This window comes from Martes martes, assembly GCF_963455335.1.
Source record: "Martes martes genome assembly, chromosome: 5".
NCBI classification, from domain to species: domain Eukaryota; kingdom Metazoa; phylum Chordata; class Mammalia; order Carnivora; family Mustelidae; genus Martes; species Martes martes.
Window position 1 is genome coordinate 105,368,978 of NC_137892.1, and position 17,313 is coordinate 105,386,290.

The 17,313-nt window shown below is 39.3% G+C and overlaps 1 protein-coding gene across 5 annotated transcripts in view; it reads left to right on the forward strand.

Annotated features, from left to right (window-relative positions):
- FBXW11 (F-box and WD repeat domain containing 11) overlaps positions 1-17,313 on the forward strand; it is a 120,586-nt gene that overhangs the window by 88,392 nt on the left and 14,881 nt on the right. For all 5 annotated transcript variants that reach the window (XM_080804798.1, XM_080804799.1, XM_080804801.1 and 2 more), the window contains 5 exons: positions 2,139-2,325; positions 3,248-3,338; positions 10,987-11,124; positions 14,477-14,595; positions 15,837-16,086. In XM_080804798.1, the coding sequence (XP_080660924.1) occupies positions 2,139-2,325; positions 3,248-3,338; positions 10,987-11,124; positions 14,477-14,595; positions 15,837-16,086 (785 nt within the window). The remainder of the gene's footprint in view (positions 1-2,138; positions 2,326-3,247; positions 3,339-10,986; positions 11,125-14,476; positions 14,596-15,836; positions 16,087-17,313) is intronic.

A 17,313-nucleotide genomic window follows, 5' to 3' on the forward strand; every position in this document is an offset into this window, starting at 1 on the left:
CAGAAGAATGTTGTGAAAGGTAAAGGTGGTAGGGTCTTTATATGGGACAGAGTTTCTCCAAATATTCCAACAGTGAATAGGGAGATTTTGGCTGGACAATAGTACATCCAGATGGTTACAGAACTAGTGACTCAGTATTAGTATGTGTGAGTATTTCATGAATGGACCCACAGAAGCCTGGATAGAAATCTCTAGAATCATGGGTGCTGTCCTTGGTTCTGATCCATTTAACATGTTTGCCAAGAACTTGGAATAAAGAGTTAACTGCATTTGACATCGTGCAGATTTTTGGTGTGGAATACCCAGTCTTCTGGAGGACAGAATCAGAATTCTAGAGGCTGACATGGAAGGGTCAGATCAAGCTTCAAAGGTGAATTATAGCAAGGATGACTATAAATTCCTGCACGAAGCTGCCCTTCATCTCTCCATTAGCTATATAAATATAAAAGGGGGGGTTAAAATAGATATTGTTGGGGAACAGGCCTAGGAATTTATTTTAAGTTACTGCCATCTTAGGAATCTACCGTGATAGGACTACTCGATAAAGGCAATGTAATCTTCGCACCAACTGTAATATAATGACATGTACAAGAAAAGATCGTGATTTCATTGTAGTCTTCATGATCAGATCAGAGCTTGGGTATTAGCTCTAGACTAGAGTAGGACAATTAGTTTATGAAAGGCTTGTAAACCACAGTCATCAGTATAAAGTATCATTCTCAGAGTTGAAGACAACATTAGTTTGTAAAGCATTTTAATGCATCATCTCATTTTGATATTTTCAAAATAGAGATTATTCCCATCTTACACAGATGAGAAAGTTGAAAGACTTACCTTTATCCTGCCAAGTTAGTACTGCTATATGGCTTCTATTTTTCTTGAAAAAGAGAGCAAATATTAATCTTGTATGGTGTTTTGTTGTCTTTAAAATCTTTTCATAGAATTCTTTTATTTGATTCTTACTGGTCATGTGAGAAAGGACAGTGGTTACTGGTGATTACCATTTTGTAGCAGTAAAAGACCAAGGGCCGGTTAGGTTATATTTCAGTATTTGTTTCATGTCAAAGAAGTGCTACTTGGGGAACCTGGACTTGAAATTGAAATTTTCTGCCTGTGTGTTTAGTGTTCCCACCACTGCAGTAGGCCTGGGCTTTATTTTTTGTAGCTACAGGGGGCATGCCTAGAACCACAGGCTGGGAGTTTGCAGGTAGCCACAGTATTGACCATGGTGATTTCCTTACTAGATGGCAGTGTCAGGCAGACTCTGAATCTTGGTTGTCTTTGGGAGGAACCTTGTTGTAGTGTGGGATAAGCCTCTTAAGGTTGAAGAATTTGTAGACATGTATGGTTCTTGCTTTTGAGGATTTTACCTCCATAAGGAGATGAAGAAATGATTGACAAAAATACAACTAAGGAGACCTGACTTTAACTCTTAACTTTTCATCAGCTTTTTAAGCTGTGTCAGTGTTTCACTTTGTCTCCTTGGCTCCGAGGGAGTCTCGTAGGTCGTGTGTTAAGAGGATGATTTGTTACAAGAGACGGTAAGTCAGAGGGAAAAGGAGCAAGAGATCAGAGTTGCAGTCTAGGCTTTACTACTCTATAGTTGTGAAACCTTGAAGACTTTATCTCTCTGTGCCTCATCTGTAAAATTTGAGGAATTGCTATCCTGTAGTGGTTTTGTAAAAGGGTTGTGTAAAAGAAAATGCAAGCAAGTCTTTTTTTCATAGTATCTGAAAAATAGAAAACTGTCCAGGATCAGTTTTTACAGTCAGGAACTGTTATGAGAGAGAGAGAGAGAGACACACACACACACACACACACACACACACACACACACTTTTTAAAGTAAGTTCTGTGCCAGACATTGGAGTTGAACTTGGTGACCCTGAGATCAAGAGTTATGTGTACTACCCACCAAGCCAGCCAGGCACCTCAATTGTTTTACCTTAAAAACTCAGAACCAAGGAGAAGCATATGTATTTATGTACTCATGCACTTGTATATCTGCAGAACTTTTGCTCTTACTCAAGTATGTTACCTGGTTTAGGGTTTCTTTGTTCCTTTTTCCTTTACAGGAATGGTGACTGGTACATTTCCATCTCCCTTCCCATTCCTTCACTGCCTTTTCTATTTTGTAGAGCAAGGCTTAGACCACATAGCAGAAAACATTCTTTCTTACCTGGACGCCAGGTCTCTGTGCGCAGCAGAGCTGGTATGTAAAGAATGGCAGCGAGTGATCTCTGAAGGAATGCTTTGGAAGAAGCTTATTGAACGAATGGTGCGCACTGACCCTCTATGGAAGGGGCTTTCAGAAAGAAGAGGGTGGTAAGTTCTTGGATTGCTTGTTTCCTTGGAAAAAGCTTCTTGGACATGGTTAGGCTGCCCAAATAAGTAGTTATACTTGCCAAGTGTGTTGGCCCATTTTCAACAGGTGGGGAAGAGGAGTGTTCTGGAGTGGTGGCAGGGGTAGACAGGTGGGTGGGAGTTAAAGCTGTTAGAATAATTCCTTTTAAAATGCATATTTCCTTTACAAGTATTAACCACTAGGAAGTAGTATATAGTTTGAATGAGTAATTTGGGCTTTCAAACCTATTTATTTATTTATTTATTTATTTATTTTTAAACCTATGTATTTATGGTTTTCCTTTCACACTATTCTTAGGTGATGATACTATTATCAAGAGATAGATAAGAAAAAAAGAAAATACGAGAAAGTCAAATAATGCCATTTGCTATTTGTCACTGCTTCTGATTAAAGATACAGGAGGCACAGTGGGCAGGAGTTTTCAGATAACCCATTAACTTACATACAGCTTTAGCTTTGTACATCCACATAACCTGGTCCACTTAGCACAGAGAGAGTGTTACAGGTGGAAGTACAGGTCGCTATGTGAGTGAGGGTTAGGGCTATATATTCTTCAAGGGAGGAAGTTTGATGTGTATCAAGTAAGGTTTTTCACAAAGTTACATTAGCATTTTTTATTAAATTATAGAATGAAAGGCTATATTAATATGTGTTGGGTATTCAGAAAATAAAAGACCAGGATTATGATACAGAGCTGGAAATGAAAGTATGCTCATGTCTAACATGTGATTTTAATGGTCAGAAAAATCTGCTTTTGAACTGTTAAAGTTCAGTGCAAGTCAAAAGTCTTGAAAGATACAGTATCTTTGTAAGCACCATGTTTAAATAAAATTCACCCTTTTATGTGCAAAAATGTAACATCTGTTTGTTTTTATTTGCCAGGGATCAGTACCTGTTTAAGAACAGACCTACAGATGGCCCTCCCAATTCATTTTATAGGTCATTATACCCAAAGATTATCCAGGATATAGAGGTAACTTAATGATTTATCTGTTTTATGGGCTCTTTGTGTCTTGTTCTCAACTTTTTATATTGCCTTAGAGTGTTTTTTGATCTAAAAACATGGAGCTAGTAATTTTTTTTAAGTTGAACTCTTGAAGCAAATGTGTCATAATCGGTGTATAATCTGCAGCCATTCTTCAGAGTAGATAATGCCTTTTAGTAAAAATGATCTGACTTTCCTGAAACATTAATTACATCTGTGAGATTGTTAGTTAATTAAGACCTGAACCCAAAGTTAGCTTTTTATTCTAACTTGATAAATTTCCCAAAATCCAAGGCACGGTTTTTCAGGTCAGCACTTTTACATTTTTGAGCAATCTCGAGGGAACTGGAGAAGGCATAGTCTCAGCTTCCTCTGTAAATTTCCCATAACTTTTTTCATAAAAATGACTCAAATATGATTCTAAGCAATAGTTAAGTGGGTTTTATAGAGCAAATTATGCTCCTGGATTTTGGATGTGAGTGTAACTTCACCAGACCAGTAAAACTCTGTAAAGTTGATGAGAAACATTGGAGATGTTTGATATTATTCATGTGTTCTAATTAGTTCAGTTTTATTATTTAGCCCTTTTCCTTGAACCAGGAAAGACATGCACAGGCATTTCTCATTAACTCTTTCCCATGTGTTCGTGGCAGGTCTCGGTTACTTCGCTATTTCCTCCTTGGCGAAAGGCTTACCCTATGCTAGGCAGTGCTGTATCACCCATAAAGTTATACTCAGTTTCCCAAATGTGAAGTAATCCTCTCCTCCAGGTGATGGACATAAAAGTTATTGTGCCAAAATTCAATATTGGGGAAACATGTGCCTTTTGGGGAGTCCCCTTTTCCCCCTTTAAGGCAGATGTGAACTGATGGAATCATTAGGTTAATGGTAAATCTCAGTGCGACTAGAATATCATATTTAAAACACAAATCCTTGTCTTGAGTATACAGCTCCCTAAAATGAACTATAAAGTAATCTCTTAGGGAAAGCTAAATAATAGAAAACTTCTGCCTGACAAATAATAAAGTTTAGGAATTAATTGATCCATTGGCAGCTCAAAACTTAGAATAAATTGCTCCTACAGTGTAGGAGCTGAGACACAGTGTTAACTTGAATCTTACGTTGGGGTGTGTGTGTGTGTGTGTGTGTGTGTGTGTGTGTGTGTGTTTCAGGAGGAGCTGTCTCTTACTCCGAGATAGTTGTACTCAGATATTGCTTGTGCATATATATTAGAAGCTATATTATTTTTTGCTTTTTTTCCCCCAACTATTCTTTACAGAGTACCTCCAAATTTCCTTGAATAATTTTGCAAGTCCTTTGTTATGAGAAGGACGATGTTTAAAGTCAATATTAATAAATGAGAAGTCTGTAAGAACTTTGATCAGGTTGAAGATTTTGGTGACATAGGGTATTTTATTTAATCCTCATGAGTGCTGTTTTAATCGATAGTATGAACTCAGTATTCTGGAGCATGATAGTATGTGACACCACCTACCATAACCATTTCCTCAGGCTGAAATAATACTTTAAAGTTAGTGGAGGAGGCAGATGTAAGGGAAATGGAGCTGTGGGGGAAAACCCCATTTGATACAAAACCTCTACAGCATGGTGGTCTACCCGGTGATTCTTAAACTGTGGTTTGGGAAAACCCACTGGTTGGCCACAAGAGTCTCCTCCAGATTTTTGTGGGCTAGATCTCTTAGTGTAAGGGATAATGTTTTATACTTTGGTATATTCACTAATAGTAGTAATAATAAAAGATAATGTATCACACGTATTAGAGTGTTCACTTGTACTAGATTCTTTGTGAAGCATTTTATAATACACTTTTTCATTTAACTCTGAACGATACCTTGAAAGGTAGGCCATGGTCTTATTTAAAGTTAAGGAAACTGAGACAGTCAACAAGGTTAAATAGCTTGCCCCAGATCACACAGCTAGTGAGTAACAGAGTCTGTGATCAACCTTATATTCTTGTGTACTTAGTACAACTTTCTGTATTATGGATTACTGGTACCTCATCAAAATAGAGTTCTTTACCTCTGTTTCGGGAGTATGTTTTACTCTGTCTAGGGCAGATGCACATGTAGAGAGTTGTGTCAGTGATCCGTGGATCAAACAAATGGATACTCAGGGGCTTGGTTCTTGACCTTATGGCTGGTATGAAACTCTTATGGCAGAATATAATAATTACTGTACCCGCTTTTGAGCCTTTGTAGTATACCATGAACTGGGTTGCGTGATTTACATAGATTATTGCATTTAATTCTTATAAGGTACATATTATCCCCATCTGTAACAAGGGGGAACTAAGACTAAGAGGGGGAACTAAGAGATGGGAATTTAACTGAGCCCTGTCTAGCTTTAGGCTTAGTGTTGTCATTTTCAAAGTTGGAAAATTCAAGAAGTGAAGGAGAAAGAGGTATATTGTTGCATGCCTGTGGACTTTGCAAGGTGCTTTTCTCATCTTTCCCAATGGTGTGAGTACTTACCATCCTTGAAAAAAGGGTTCGAGTTAAGATAAGATTAATTGGCTTGTTTTAGTTCCAGTTATGGGAAAGGTAGTACTTTAAAGGGCTTTAAGCACAATGCCAAAAGATAAATTACAGCCTGAGTGCTAAGTGGATATTTGTGCCCCTCTGCCCAGCTGCCCATACATAGCTGCAGACTCTCCTTGTGGTTCCCGTGGGCTTTGCAAAGTTGCCAGTTCACAACACCTTTTTCTCTTTCTTTTTCTTGCTGTGCTTTGACAGCTCTGTTTTATGTACTTGCTCCTGTCATCTGTCCATTCCCGGATTTGACTTTGATGAACAGATGACTTTCCCTTTCACTTTGACTTACTAGAAATTGGCTAATTTTTAAGAAAAAAGTAGAGAATCCATCTTAGTGAGGCCAATCCCCATTATTCAGGAAATGAAGATGTGAAAGATGAAGTCTGGGGAGAATAAACAAGTATTCGTAGCTTTCTGCAAAGGCTCATCTTTCATGGGTGTTCTTGCCACACAGAGAGAAGAGAGGGTTTAGAGTACCTCTGAGGTGAGAAGGAATTCCTGGAAAACCTGAGGCACATTCCTAAAGGAAGCAGCCATGTTTCCTCTATTATCTAGAGTCTCAGTTCTTCTTCTTGTTCCTGCTGAGCTTACTTATAGGTACTTTGCTACAGTGATTTAATTTAACCCTCAAATTTTCAAAACAGATTCTTAGTCCAAAGCTCATGCTCTTTTCATTCTACCAGCCCTCCCCAACTCTCAGGCATCTCTCAGAAGAGAGATGGAAGTTATTATGATAGACTCCAGTTAATCAGAATTCTGTGTCTTGAGCTTGGATTTTTTTCTGTTGCCATCTAGAGTAGTGGCAAACTCTTTCATGGAATAGGTCTTTTCCCTCTTTTTATTCACTGGATTAAAGTCTTTGAAGCACTCTCCTTGGAATAGACCACTGGTAAGATGATGTTGTGTTGTATCGCACCTTTTAATAAACCACATTTTATTCAGGGAAAGTGGGGAGCTTTTTTGTGGTTTGCAAACTTGATATTAATATTGTCCTGACCAGAAAATGCTGAAACTTGCCCACCCACCCAGTTGTGTTTAGGCTTCTAAAAATAATGTTATTCCTCCATACTCAGACATCTGTTTTCACTCTATTGCCAATTTAAATGCCGCTGTATACTCTGTGTATCATGGCTACTTTCCCAGTATTTTGAAAATTTGCACAGGGTAAGGGGATTTTACAAGTTCTCAAAAACACGAAATATTCCTCTAACAGTAGCCGTATCCCATGATGTATAAGTGAAATGGCAGGTATCTGTATAATTAAAGAGGTGCACCTGTGTATGCCCTGTATCCCTGCCACTGGAGTTCATAGTTGAATTGCACTGAAAGGCTTAGCCTCTTCCTGGGAATAGTTAGGGAGGGCTCAGGGCTAGCAGCATTAAATATCAGCCTAGACCAAGACAGCCATTCCTGACATTTCGGTGAGAAGATTTTTTTGGTCACGGCCTACTCCTTTTGGTCCGTGTTCTCCGCAAACAAGGGAGAGCATCACTGGTATCGTTTGAGGCACTGTGATGAGCATTTACATGTGTAATCTCAATTGATCCTTACATCAGTTTTGAGGAAGTAGATACTATTTTTCCCATTTTTACAGAGGAGGAAACTGCATCTCAGACTGTCCCAGCTCATTTGCCAAAGCTGCTGACTGACTTAGGTATTTTCTATACCACAGTGGGCTGCCTTCCATTTTTAAAGGCCTAGTATGTATGTATGTATTTTGAAAAGACCTGGCTTATAAGCATTCTAGTAAGAGTTGAAGTCATCAAATATGGTGGTAGGTAGTATTTTGGACAGGCACAGCCAGCAGCAAGTGCCGCTTTCTTTTGTGGGTGGCCTGGGGAATTGAGAAGAGTGAAGTCTTAGGCATTTACGTGAGATTGGTGTGCAGCAGAACGATCACCTCCCTGAGCTGGTTTAGTGTCCCTTTCCTGGCATTTTGAAACAAACTACGTGTGTTTGGGGATTCAGGAACCTAATAATTTTTTTTAACACAGTCCTAAGTGGGAGCTTCCTAAAATGACCCATCAAGAATTATCTGGCAGCCCTTTTCTTTTAAAATTCAGAATTGTATTTTAGAAAATTAGTCTCTTTTCTGAAGTTGCGAAGCTAAGCCATTTCCTATTTCTTAACTTCCATTCAGCTTAGAACAAGAGCCTATTATCTAGTAGAGCTTTTGAGAGGTCCTAGCCTCTGCTGCTTGTTGGAGGGCCAGAGAACAAGGGTATGGCTCAGCCTTTCACGTCAGGTGGTGGTCTCTGCCCAGACTCCCCGGGTCTCTCCGGGAGTGTGTGTACCCCAGGCTGACTACTGCTTCAGCCCAGCTCATCTTCAGTCCTTTACGCTGTATATTTAGGTTTTTAGGTCTAGTAAAAGACTGTAATTAAGTCATCCAGTTCTAGAAAACATTTCCAGGAGAGGGGGAAATTCTTTTCGTTATGGAGATTCCTCCACTTCCACTTTTTACATTAAATTATTTTTTTTCTGTCTCCTATGTGATAGGATAGTCAGTATACTTTTCCTTTGCATTGAAACATTTAAGAGCTACTTCAGTAATATCTTAAAGCAATTGTTTTATAATTAAAAACAGCTATATGAATTTTAAAAATAACCCGATATGTATACGTAAGATACATTACATAGTCAGCTTTGTAATACTTTGGGTTTATATGGAGTCATGCATTCTGCAATAACTCTGAGCCCTTGTAGGGTGTGGCCCGAACATCAGTAACCACAGCCAGGGGTGTCTGGCCACAAATAAGACTTGGAATACAACTGTCTCCTAAGTCACTGTTTTCCTGGTATGCTTAACTTGCTGAGGTGGCTCAGGCACTATCTAAAAATATGTTAGTTCTCTAAATTACTTTAAGCATTGAGTTCAGTTTAAGGAAGTCCTTTTTTCTGGACCCCTTTTCAAAAAGTTGCTTATACGTAACTATCTGTTAATCTATGTTGGTAGCGGTAGCAGAGGTGGGGTGAATTAATTTTGGGGGGGTTTTGGAATGTGCTTTTATTTCTCACATTTTACAGACTTACTAGAAATGATGACGCTGCCTGAGAAGCTCTGTCTTGGTAGCAGATGGGCAGATGAGCATTCTCTTGCTCCTGGCGTCTCTGTGGCCCCACCTTCATCTCAGTGGGTGTTGGAAATAATGCGGTCCTGCCCTCTCTCAGGGTTGTACATAGGAGCTCTTTGAGGGCAGGGACTAGATTTCCAGGCTCCTGTGTTAAGTACAAAGGCCACAAATGATGAAGCATTTTCCTTTCTTGGCATATGTGTATCACCATTGCCAGCCTTCCATTTCTTTTTCTGTGAAATGAGGACAGTAATATCGGCTGCAGAGTTGTGATGATTAAATTAGCTATTAAATGTTTAAGACACATAGCAGTACCTGGCATATAACATTCAGTAGATTTTAACATTTTAGAGCACACAGAAGCATACTGCCTTCAACAATAGAGGAAATACAATTTGTTAGATGTCAGCAGAGCCGGTAACTAAGTTCTTAATTGTGAATGAAGATGAGATATGTCACCTTTCTTCAGCAAGCAACTAATTAAATTTTTAGCTACTTGGATAATTAACTGCTCAGAGATAATCTTTCGAACCATATTCCGAACTCAGGTGTGACCAATTATTTTAGTCCAAACAGTTTGTTCCCTAATTTCCAGCATTTAGAGTTTACACTTTGGTTGTTCTTTTTAGAAATATTGTGTCCTTTGATCCTCAAAATGCCTCATATCCACTACCAAGGTCAGGTCTTTGAGTGCTCTGGGTATGACCCACCTGCTCATTAAACTTTGCCCACTAGTGGGGTGCCTGGGTGGCTCAGTCGGTTAAGTGGCTGCCTTTGGCTCGGGTCATGATCCCAGGGTCCTGGGATCGAGTCCCGCATTGGGCTCCTTGCTCAGTGGGGAGCCTGCTTCTCTCTCTGCCTCTGCCTGCTTGTGCTCTCTGTCTCTCTGTCTGATAAAGAAAGAAAGAAAGAAAGAGTCTTTAAAAAAAACAAAAACAAAAAAAAAACTTTGCCCACTAGTGTGAAACCATAGTACTGTTTATCTCGGTAGGTGTCCTTACAGCACTTAGAATTTTAATCACTCATTTGGCACTCATATTTTATCTGGAATTGTTACTGATCTTACGCTCTGTGTTCACTGCCTCAGTAGCTAGGACTATACTTCTTTATAGACACTGCATATTTTAGTGGAAAACATGGAATCCACGTCAGGAAGAACTGGGTATGATTTGGTCCAGCTACTAGTTTTGTGGCCTCAGGAAATTAAACTCTTTCCATGTTTGTAAAAGGGAAATAAGAACATCCTTCCAAGGTTAATGTGTGGATCGTTTAGCCAAATAAACATGTGTAGAGTATATCCAGTTCCAGATACCTGTGTCCCTCGAGTGGTAGCTCCCTTGAAAGCGGTATGCTTTCTGTTCTTTTCATCCCCAGCGCCTAGCATGGTCAGTATTGGGGGATAACATAGCATCTCAGTAAATGTTGCAGGAATGATGAAAGAATGAGAATCCAGGGTGGAAATGTGCCATTCTTATTCTAAAGGACCTTTCAGTGTGGTAGAAGATTAAAAGTAGATATGAAATAAAATTCTTTCTGTAGTAGTTGGCATGTAATATTTATTTAAGATCTTTTCTCGATGATGAAGACACTGCTTTGAATAGATACATAGATTGTCAGTATATGCTTAATGTTGGTGGTAGTCTTTTGACAAATATTTTAATTGGCATTAGAGAGTGACCCCGTGAGTTACTGTTTATTTGTATATTTTGGGTGCAAAGGGCATTCTTCAAACATAATGAATTCTGTCTAGGCCATTTTTTTTTTTTTCAAACCCAACTCAAACTCATTGGAAATCCTATGACGGTTGCCAGACAGTCAGGGGAGTGTTTGAGAAAAAACACTGTTGGGCTAATGTCTTACTTGGAAAAGAGCATGATTCCTATCCACAGACAGTTATGCAGACCAAAATGGGGTATCTGGTATGCTGTTCCTGGAAGCAGCACTAAAGCCTGAAGCCTAATAGAATAGTTGATTCACAAAAACTCATCTGTTTCCTCCTTTTCCCTCCAGACTATAGAATCTAACTGGCGGTGTGGACGACACAACTTGCAGAGGATTCAGTGCCGCTCTGAAAATAGTAAAGGTGTCTACTGTTTACAGTATGATGATGAAAAAATTATCAGTGGCCTACGAGATAATTCTATTAAGGTGAATGACTGTATTTTGTATGTTTTATTTTTAGAATTGTGGTTACGTGTTAGACACTAGATCATCGAATCTCTCCGTTTACTCCAGATTGTATTTTTATCTATTCCACTCCATCTTGGCAGCTGTCAGTGTGGTTCTGAAAAACTAGAGCCAGAGTATTTCCCTATACTAACACCAGACCCCTGGATTGTCTCACTTCTTATCCTTCTCTAAGCACATTCACATTCTGTATTCTGTGTTTAGGTACACATTGAAAATATCTCAGTATCACAGCACTCTTGCTGACTTTGCTAGCTTGTGGAAGTGTTGCTAACTTGCCTGTAAATCACAGTCATTACCTTTTATGGGTTCTGAAAAGGCTCAGTTGATAGCACAAAAGAATGGTAGAGCAATTTTATTTGTATGTTTTAATTCACTTTTCAATAGTAGATAAACTGGATCATTTCTCCATGTTTAATGTTTGGCAGCTGATCTGACAGATTTTGTTTTACACTGTTTGTAGCTTATTTTCTCATATTTAAGAAAACATGTGGGGTTTTTTTTAACTGTTTTTTTTAAAGTTATAATTTACATACAGGAAAATTCGTTCTTTTTGGTGTAAAGTTTTATGAGTTTTGACAAGCACAAAGAATTGAGTTATCATGATAGAAATCAAGATATAAAACAGTTCCATTGTCCCCAAAAGTTCCCTTATTCAGCCCCTTTGTGTTTAATTCTTTCCCCTAGGCGCTGACCTTTTTTTAAAATCTTTTTTTCCTGTACCTATAATTTTGCCTTTTGGAGAATATACTTTAAATGGACTCACCGCAGTATGTAGCCTTTTGAGTCTGGCTTCTTATACTTAGCGTGGTGCATTTGAGACTCATCATTTAGCAATAGTTGATTCCTTTTTGCTGTCTACTAGTAACCCACTTTATGGGTGTACCTACATGTGCTAATGGATCTACCTGTTGAAGGACATCCATGTTTCCAGTTTTCACAATTACAGAATAAAACCACTATAAATGTATATGCAAATTTTTGTGAAAATATACGTTTTCTGTTCACTTGAGTAAAATTATAGGATTTATATTGTTGATTCATGGTAAGTGTTTGTATTCCCTGCTAAGAAATGGCCAAACTGGTTTTCAAAGTGGCAGTACCATTTTATATTCCTGTCAATAATGTGTGAGAGCTCCCTTTTTATGCAAGTTTGGCAGCTCTTGGTATTCTCAGTTTTTTTCTTTTGATATTTGCCATTCTAATACATATGTAGACACACCTCTGTTTTTGGTTTAAATGTACATTTCCCCAGTTTATATTAAATTTTATTTATTTGACAGAGAGAGATCACAGGTAGTCAGAGAGGCAGGCAGAGGGAGAGGGGGAAGTAGGCTCCCTGTTGAGCAGAGAGCCCGATCCAGGGCTTGATCCCAGGACCCTGACATCATGACCTGAGCCTAAGGCAGAGGCTTAACCCAGTGAGCCACCCAGGTGCCCCTCTTTTGTCCATTTTTAAAATGGCTTCTTTGTTTTCATATTATTGCACCCTGAGAGTTCTTTGCATATTCTGGACACAAGTCCTTTTTAAAGGTATGTTTTACAAGTATTTTCTTCCAGTCTTATCTTTTCATTTTTTCAAGGATATCTTTCACAGAGCAGAAGATTTTGATTTTGATGAAGTGTCACGTACCATTTTTTTCTTTGATGGGTTATGCTTTTGATGTCATCTCTAGGAAGTCTTTCATGGAGCTTTTTGACTCTGTAAATTTATGTCTTTCATTCACTAAATTTCAAAAGCCTTTGGCCATTTTTTTTTCACATATTTTTTCTGTACCATTTTCTTTCTGTCTCCTTCTGAGACTCTAATTGCATACATACTGGGTCTTTTGCTGTTGTCATACATTTTCTCCAAACTTCCTCCCCCCACCCCCTGTCTTTTCTGGATAATTTCTATTGGTCTGTCCTCAAGTTGACTGCATGATATACCTCCTTCTTAGAAATTCATAGGATAGAGTAGCATAGAAAGGCTCTGAGAAAGTCTGCAGTAGAGACATCCAGTGTTTCCCAACTTCCAAGACACATTTGATCACAGAACTCCATTTTTATGTAATATATATTGATAGCCCTGACAACCTGTGGCTACAGGTTAATTAGTAATAATTTTGGCAATTATCTTTTAAGGAATAGATAAAAATGGTTTATAAGGACCTTATCAAAGTATAGGCTGCCCATGGGGTTACATTTCATTTATAGTGAATGTCTTTCTGAAGAATTCTTTTATAGAGGCATACCATGTTTAATTTAAAATAGGCATGCATTTGATTTATAAGATGTAAATACTAGAGCACAGTTGTGATTTAGAGAGATTTTCTAGACCAGTGGTTGGAAACCTTTTGTACTCCATTCTGTACCAAGCCTGGATCACTAATCACTCTTTCAATAAAAGTTTTTTTAAAAGTCGGCTCCACGTTGGGTGTGGAGCCCAGTGTGGGGCTCAGACCCAAGATCCTGAGATCAAGAACTGAGTTGATACCAAGAGTTGGACCCTTAACTGACTGAGTCACCCCACTAATCACTCTTTCGAAATAACTGGTTCTAATAGGTCAGGAATTAGAAGCAAGCCCTTGCTATTGTAGAAAGACAATTAAATGTCTGCAACACTTGTTACATCTTGGCTATGTGCAATAAGCTTGAGGGATGCTATAAATCATGATTGTATTATTTTACAAGGGAAGAAATAGGTCCATACAATCTATTTTTAATAATCCAGTCTTTAAAAAAAATTATTTCCCATCTGCCATTATATGGGAACAGTATTGAAAACTTGGAGAATATTGGAAAGATTAAAAGAAGGGAGAAAAAGAGCACTCAGAGAACAAAATCAATTATTATTAACATTTTCTTCTTTTAATATACTTATTGGTTATTTCACTATATAGATGGCTTTTATTCTGGTTTTTAAAAAACATTACTGTACTAAAACATTCTGTTCTAGACATTTTTCTGAAATGTCAACATTTTTTTATTTTAAAATTTTTGTAAGTGAACATGATGGGTTAGGGGTATACATTTTTGAAGGTTCCTAATAGATAGTGTCATACTGTTTTCCAGAGGGTGAACCATCTCTTTTCAGAGTTTAAAAATTCCCTTTGTAAGGTGGTTAAATATAATGAGTACAGTTTTTAGAGGGACAAAGTAAGCAAAATAGTACATCTGTTTTGGAAAATATTCAATATTGCCTCTTCCCTTTTTGTCATTTTCCACCTGTTTGAAGTTTAACTCCTCTTATAATAAAACAGGTCTGTTTTATGGTTCAGAGACAAACGCATTTGTCAGACTGTGATATACTATGTTGATCTTGTCTCAATAGATTTGGGATAAAACCAGCTTGGAATGTTTGAAAGTGTTAACAGGACACACTGGCTCTGTCCTTTGTCTCCAGTATGATGAACGTGTCATTGTGACTGGTTCTTCAGACTCTACAGTGAGGTGAGTGATTTGGCTTCACTGAACTTACATGTCTTCCAGGAGAAGAATGAGATCGCACCCTTTTCTGGGATAAGCGCACACATACTTTGTGTATGTTTTTGTATGCTGTATTTCAAAACCACTTTAGATGTCGGTTTATTTGAACAAAGTAGGCTGGAAAGCTAACTTTTATTAGGTAGGTCCTGTTCTCATTGCTGTGTGTTACAGAGATGGCAGTGTACTTTCGTATAAAAGCACATGACCTAGTATTAGGCTAACTTTCTCCTGGAAGACCATGCTCCAGAAAAGTCGCCAGCATGCTTAGTATCCTTTCTCGGCCTCAGTGCTTCTAGGCCGCTCCTTTTTTTTTTTTAAGATTTTATTTATTTATTTGACAGACAGAGATCACAAGTAGGCAGAGAGGCAGGCAGAGAGAGAGAGGAGAAAGCAGGCTCTCCATGGAGCAGAGAGCCCGATGCGGGGCTCAATCCGAGGACCCTGGGCTCAATCCGAGGACCCTGGGATCATGACTTAAGCCGAAGGCAGAGGCTTTAACCCACTGAGCCACCCAGGCGCCCCTAGGCCGCTACTTTTGCCTTATAAGCCTGCGTCTTTCCTCCTTTGCCCTGTGTGAACTTGTACTCTTGGGAGATGGGGTTTATAGAAAAGCTATAGCACAAGAGGGCTGTCTCCAAGAGCCCTGTAGGTCGTGGCTTTATCCATAAATGCTGGCTTTATCCATAAAGCAGTTGAGTAAGTAGATGAGTGTGGAAATTGATAAGATGTCCTGACCTACAGTCTCTAGTTTGCAGTGGATAAATTAGAGACTCAGTGGCCTGTCAAAGGTCAAGTAGAACCTTAAGTTTGGAAGCTCCTCGGTTCCCCAGCTACCACGCTGCCTTCCCCCTGTCACCTAAGACTCCCTGCAGAGCCCATCTCCTTGAAGACTGATTTTGTTGTCGTCAACACGAGCTTACGAGCACTGTGCCTGAATACTTGATGCTAAATAAACCTAAACCTGGGCACAGCCAGGATTGGCCTTCCTTTTTTGAAATGCTCTCAGTACTTCTCAGCAGATAGAGTAATTGCTTCTGGGGGCTCCTTTTAAGCATGATCTTAGGTATCGGATCCTAGTCACCAAATACAAGTGAAGCTTAACACCTCCCCAGCCTACTACTAAGAATGGGCGCAGGGCACACATGCTAGCCTCTTTTCCTGGTTGTCTTAACAATGCCACATTTGGCTTTTCTGTTCTCATGCAGAGTCTGGGATGTGAACACGGGTGAAGTTCTCAACACGCTGATCCACCACAATGAGGCTGTACTGCACTTACGCTTCAGCAATGGACTGATGGTGACCTGTTCCAAGGACCGCTCCATCGCTGTGTGGGACATGGCTTCTGCCACCGATATTACTTTACGCCGTGTCCTGGTTGGCCACCGTGCTGCTGTCAATGTAGTAGACTTTGATGATAAATACATCGTGTCTGCCTCTGGTGACAGAACCATCAAAGTGAGTGTCTTCAGTCATAACTCTCCTTATTCCTGTCCCTATTAGAATACAGAGAAAGTAGAGGTGGCTTTTACCAAGCTGGTACCTGGCAAGATCTCTGTTCTCCATTTGTGCTTGATCCTTTGTGCTTCTGGAATCACAGGCAAGGTAGGAGGAAAGGGTCATGGGTCCAGGATACAGAGGAGCCCTCTACTGCATGAAGCAACACTGTTGGTCACGTTTTGAAGGGAAAGAGAACTAACCTGTGGTATGTGTAGTGGGTGCTAGGAGCTTTTCATTACTAATGTCACTCCATCTTTCCAGCACTGTTGAGGCAGGTATAGCCTCCATTTTACAGAGGGGCCTCAGAGAGTGGAAAACTGGGCTGGAGATGACACAGCAAGTTAGTGGCAGAGCTGGGATTCGATTTGTTCATTATTCACTTAATTTGGAGAACCTGCCATGCCATAGACCCTGGGCTGGGTGCTGGAGATACAGTAATGTGTAAGGCACACCTGCCATTGGGAAGCTTAGCATGTGGTAGGTAGCTGGCATGAGACAAATGGCTGTAGTCTAGGGCGGTTCGTGGGATGTGGTAGATGCACTGATTGCAGTATCCATATTAACTTTTTTAAATTTTAGCTTCTTTTTTATAACAACTTTATAGAGATATAATTCATATACCATAAGATTTACCCTTTAAAGCATGCGATCCAGTGGCCTTTAGTATAGTCACAGTGTTAGCCATCACTAGTTTCAGAACATTTTCTTTGCCCTCTGTAAAAACCTCATACCTGTTGACAGTCAGCCCCTGTTCTCTTCTCCTGGTCCCTGGCAATCACTCATCTACTTTATGCCCATGGATTTGCCTCTCCCCCATTTTCATATAAATGTAGTCATATAATATGTGGCCTTTTCTGTCTGGCTTTTTGCACTTAGTAGAGTGTTTTCATGGTTCACCCATGAATATTGTAGCGTGTATCAGTACGTCATTCATTCTAATGACTGAAGGAAATTCCGTTGTGGATGTACCACGTTCTGTTTGTCCACTTGTCAGTTGATGGACATCTTGGTGGTTTGCACTTTTTATTTGTTACAAATAGTGCTGCCATAAGCATATATGTGCAAGTTTTTGCACGGACATACATTCTTAGTTCTCTTGGAAAGTAACTCTGGGTTTCACATTTTGAGGAACTGCCAAAGTTTTTTCCAAAGTGGCTGCACCATTTTAAAATCCCACCAGCAATG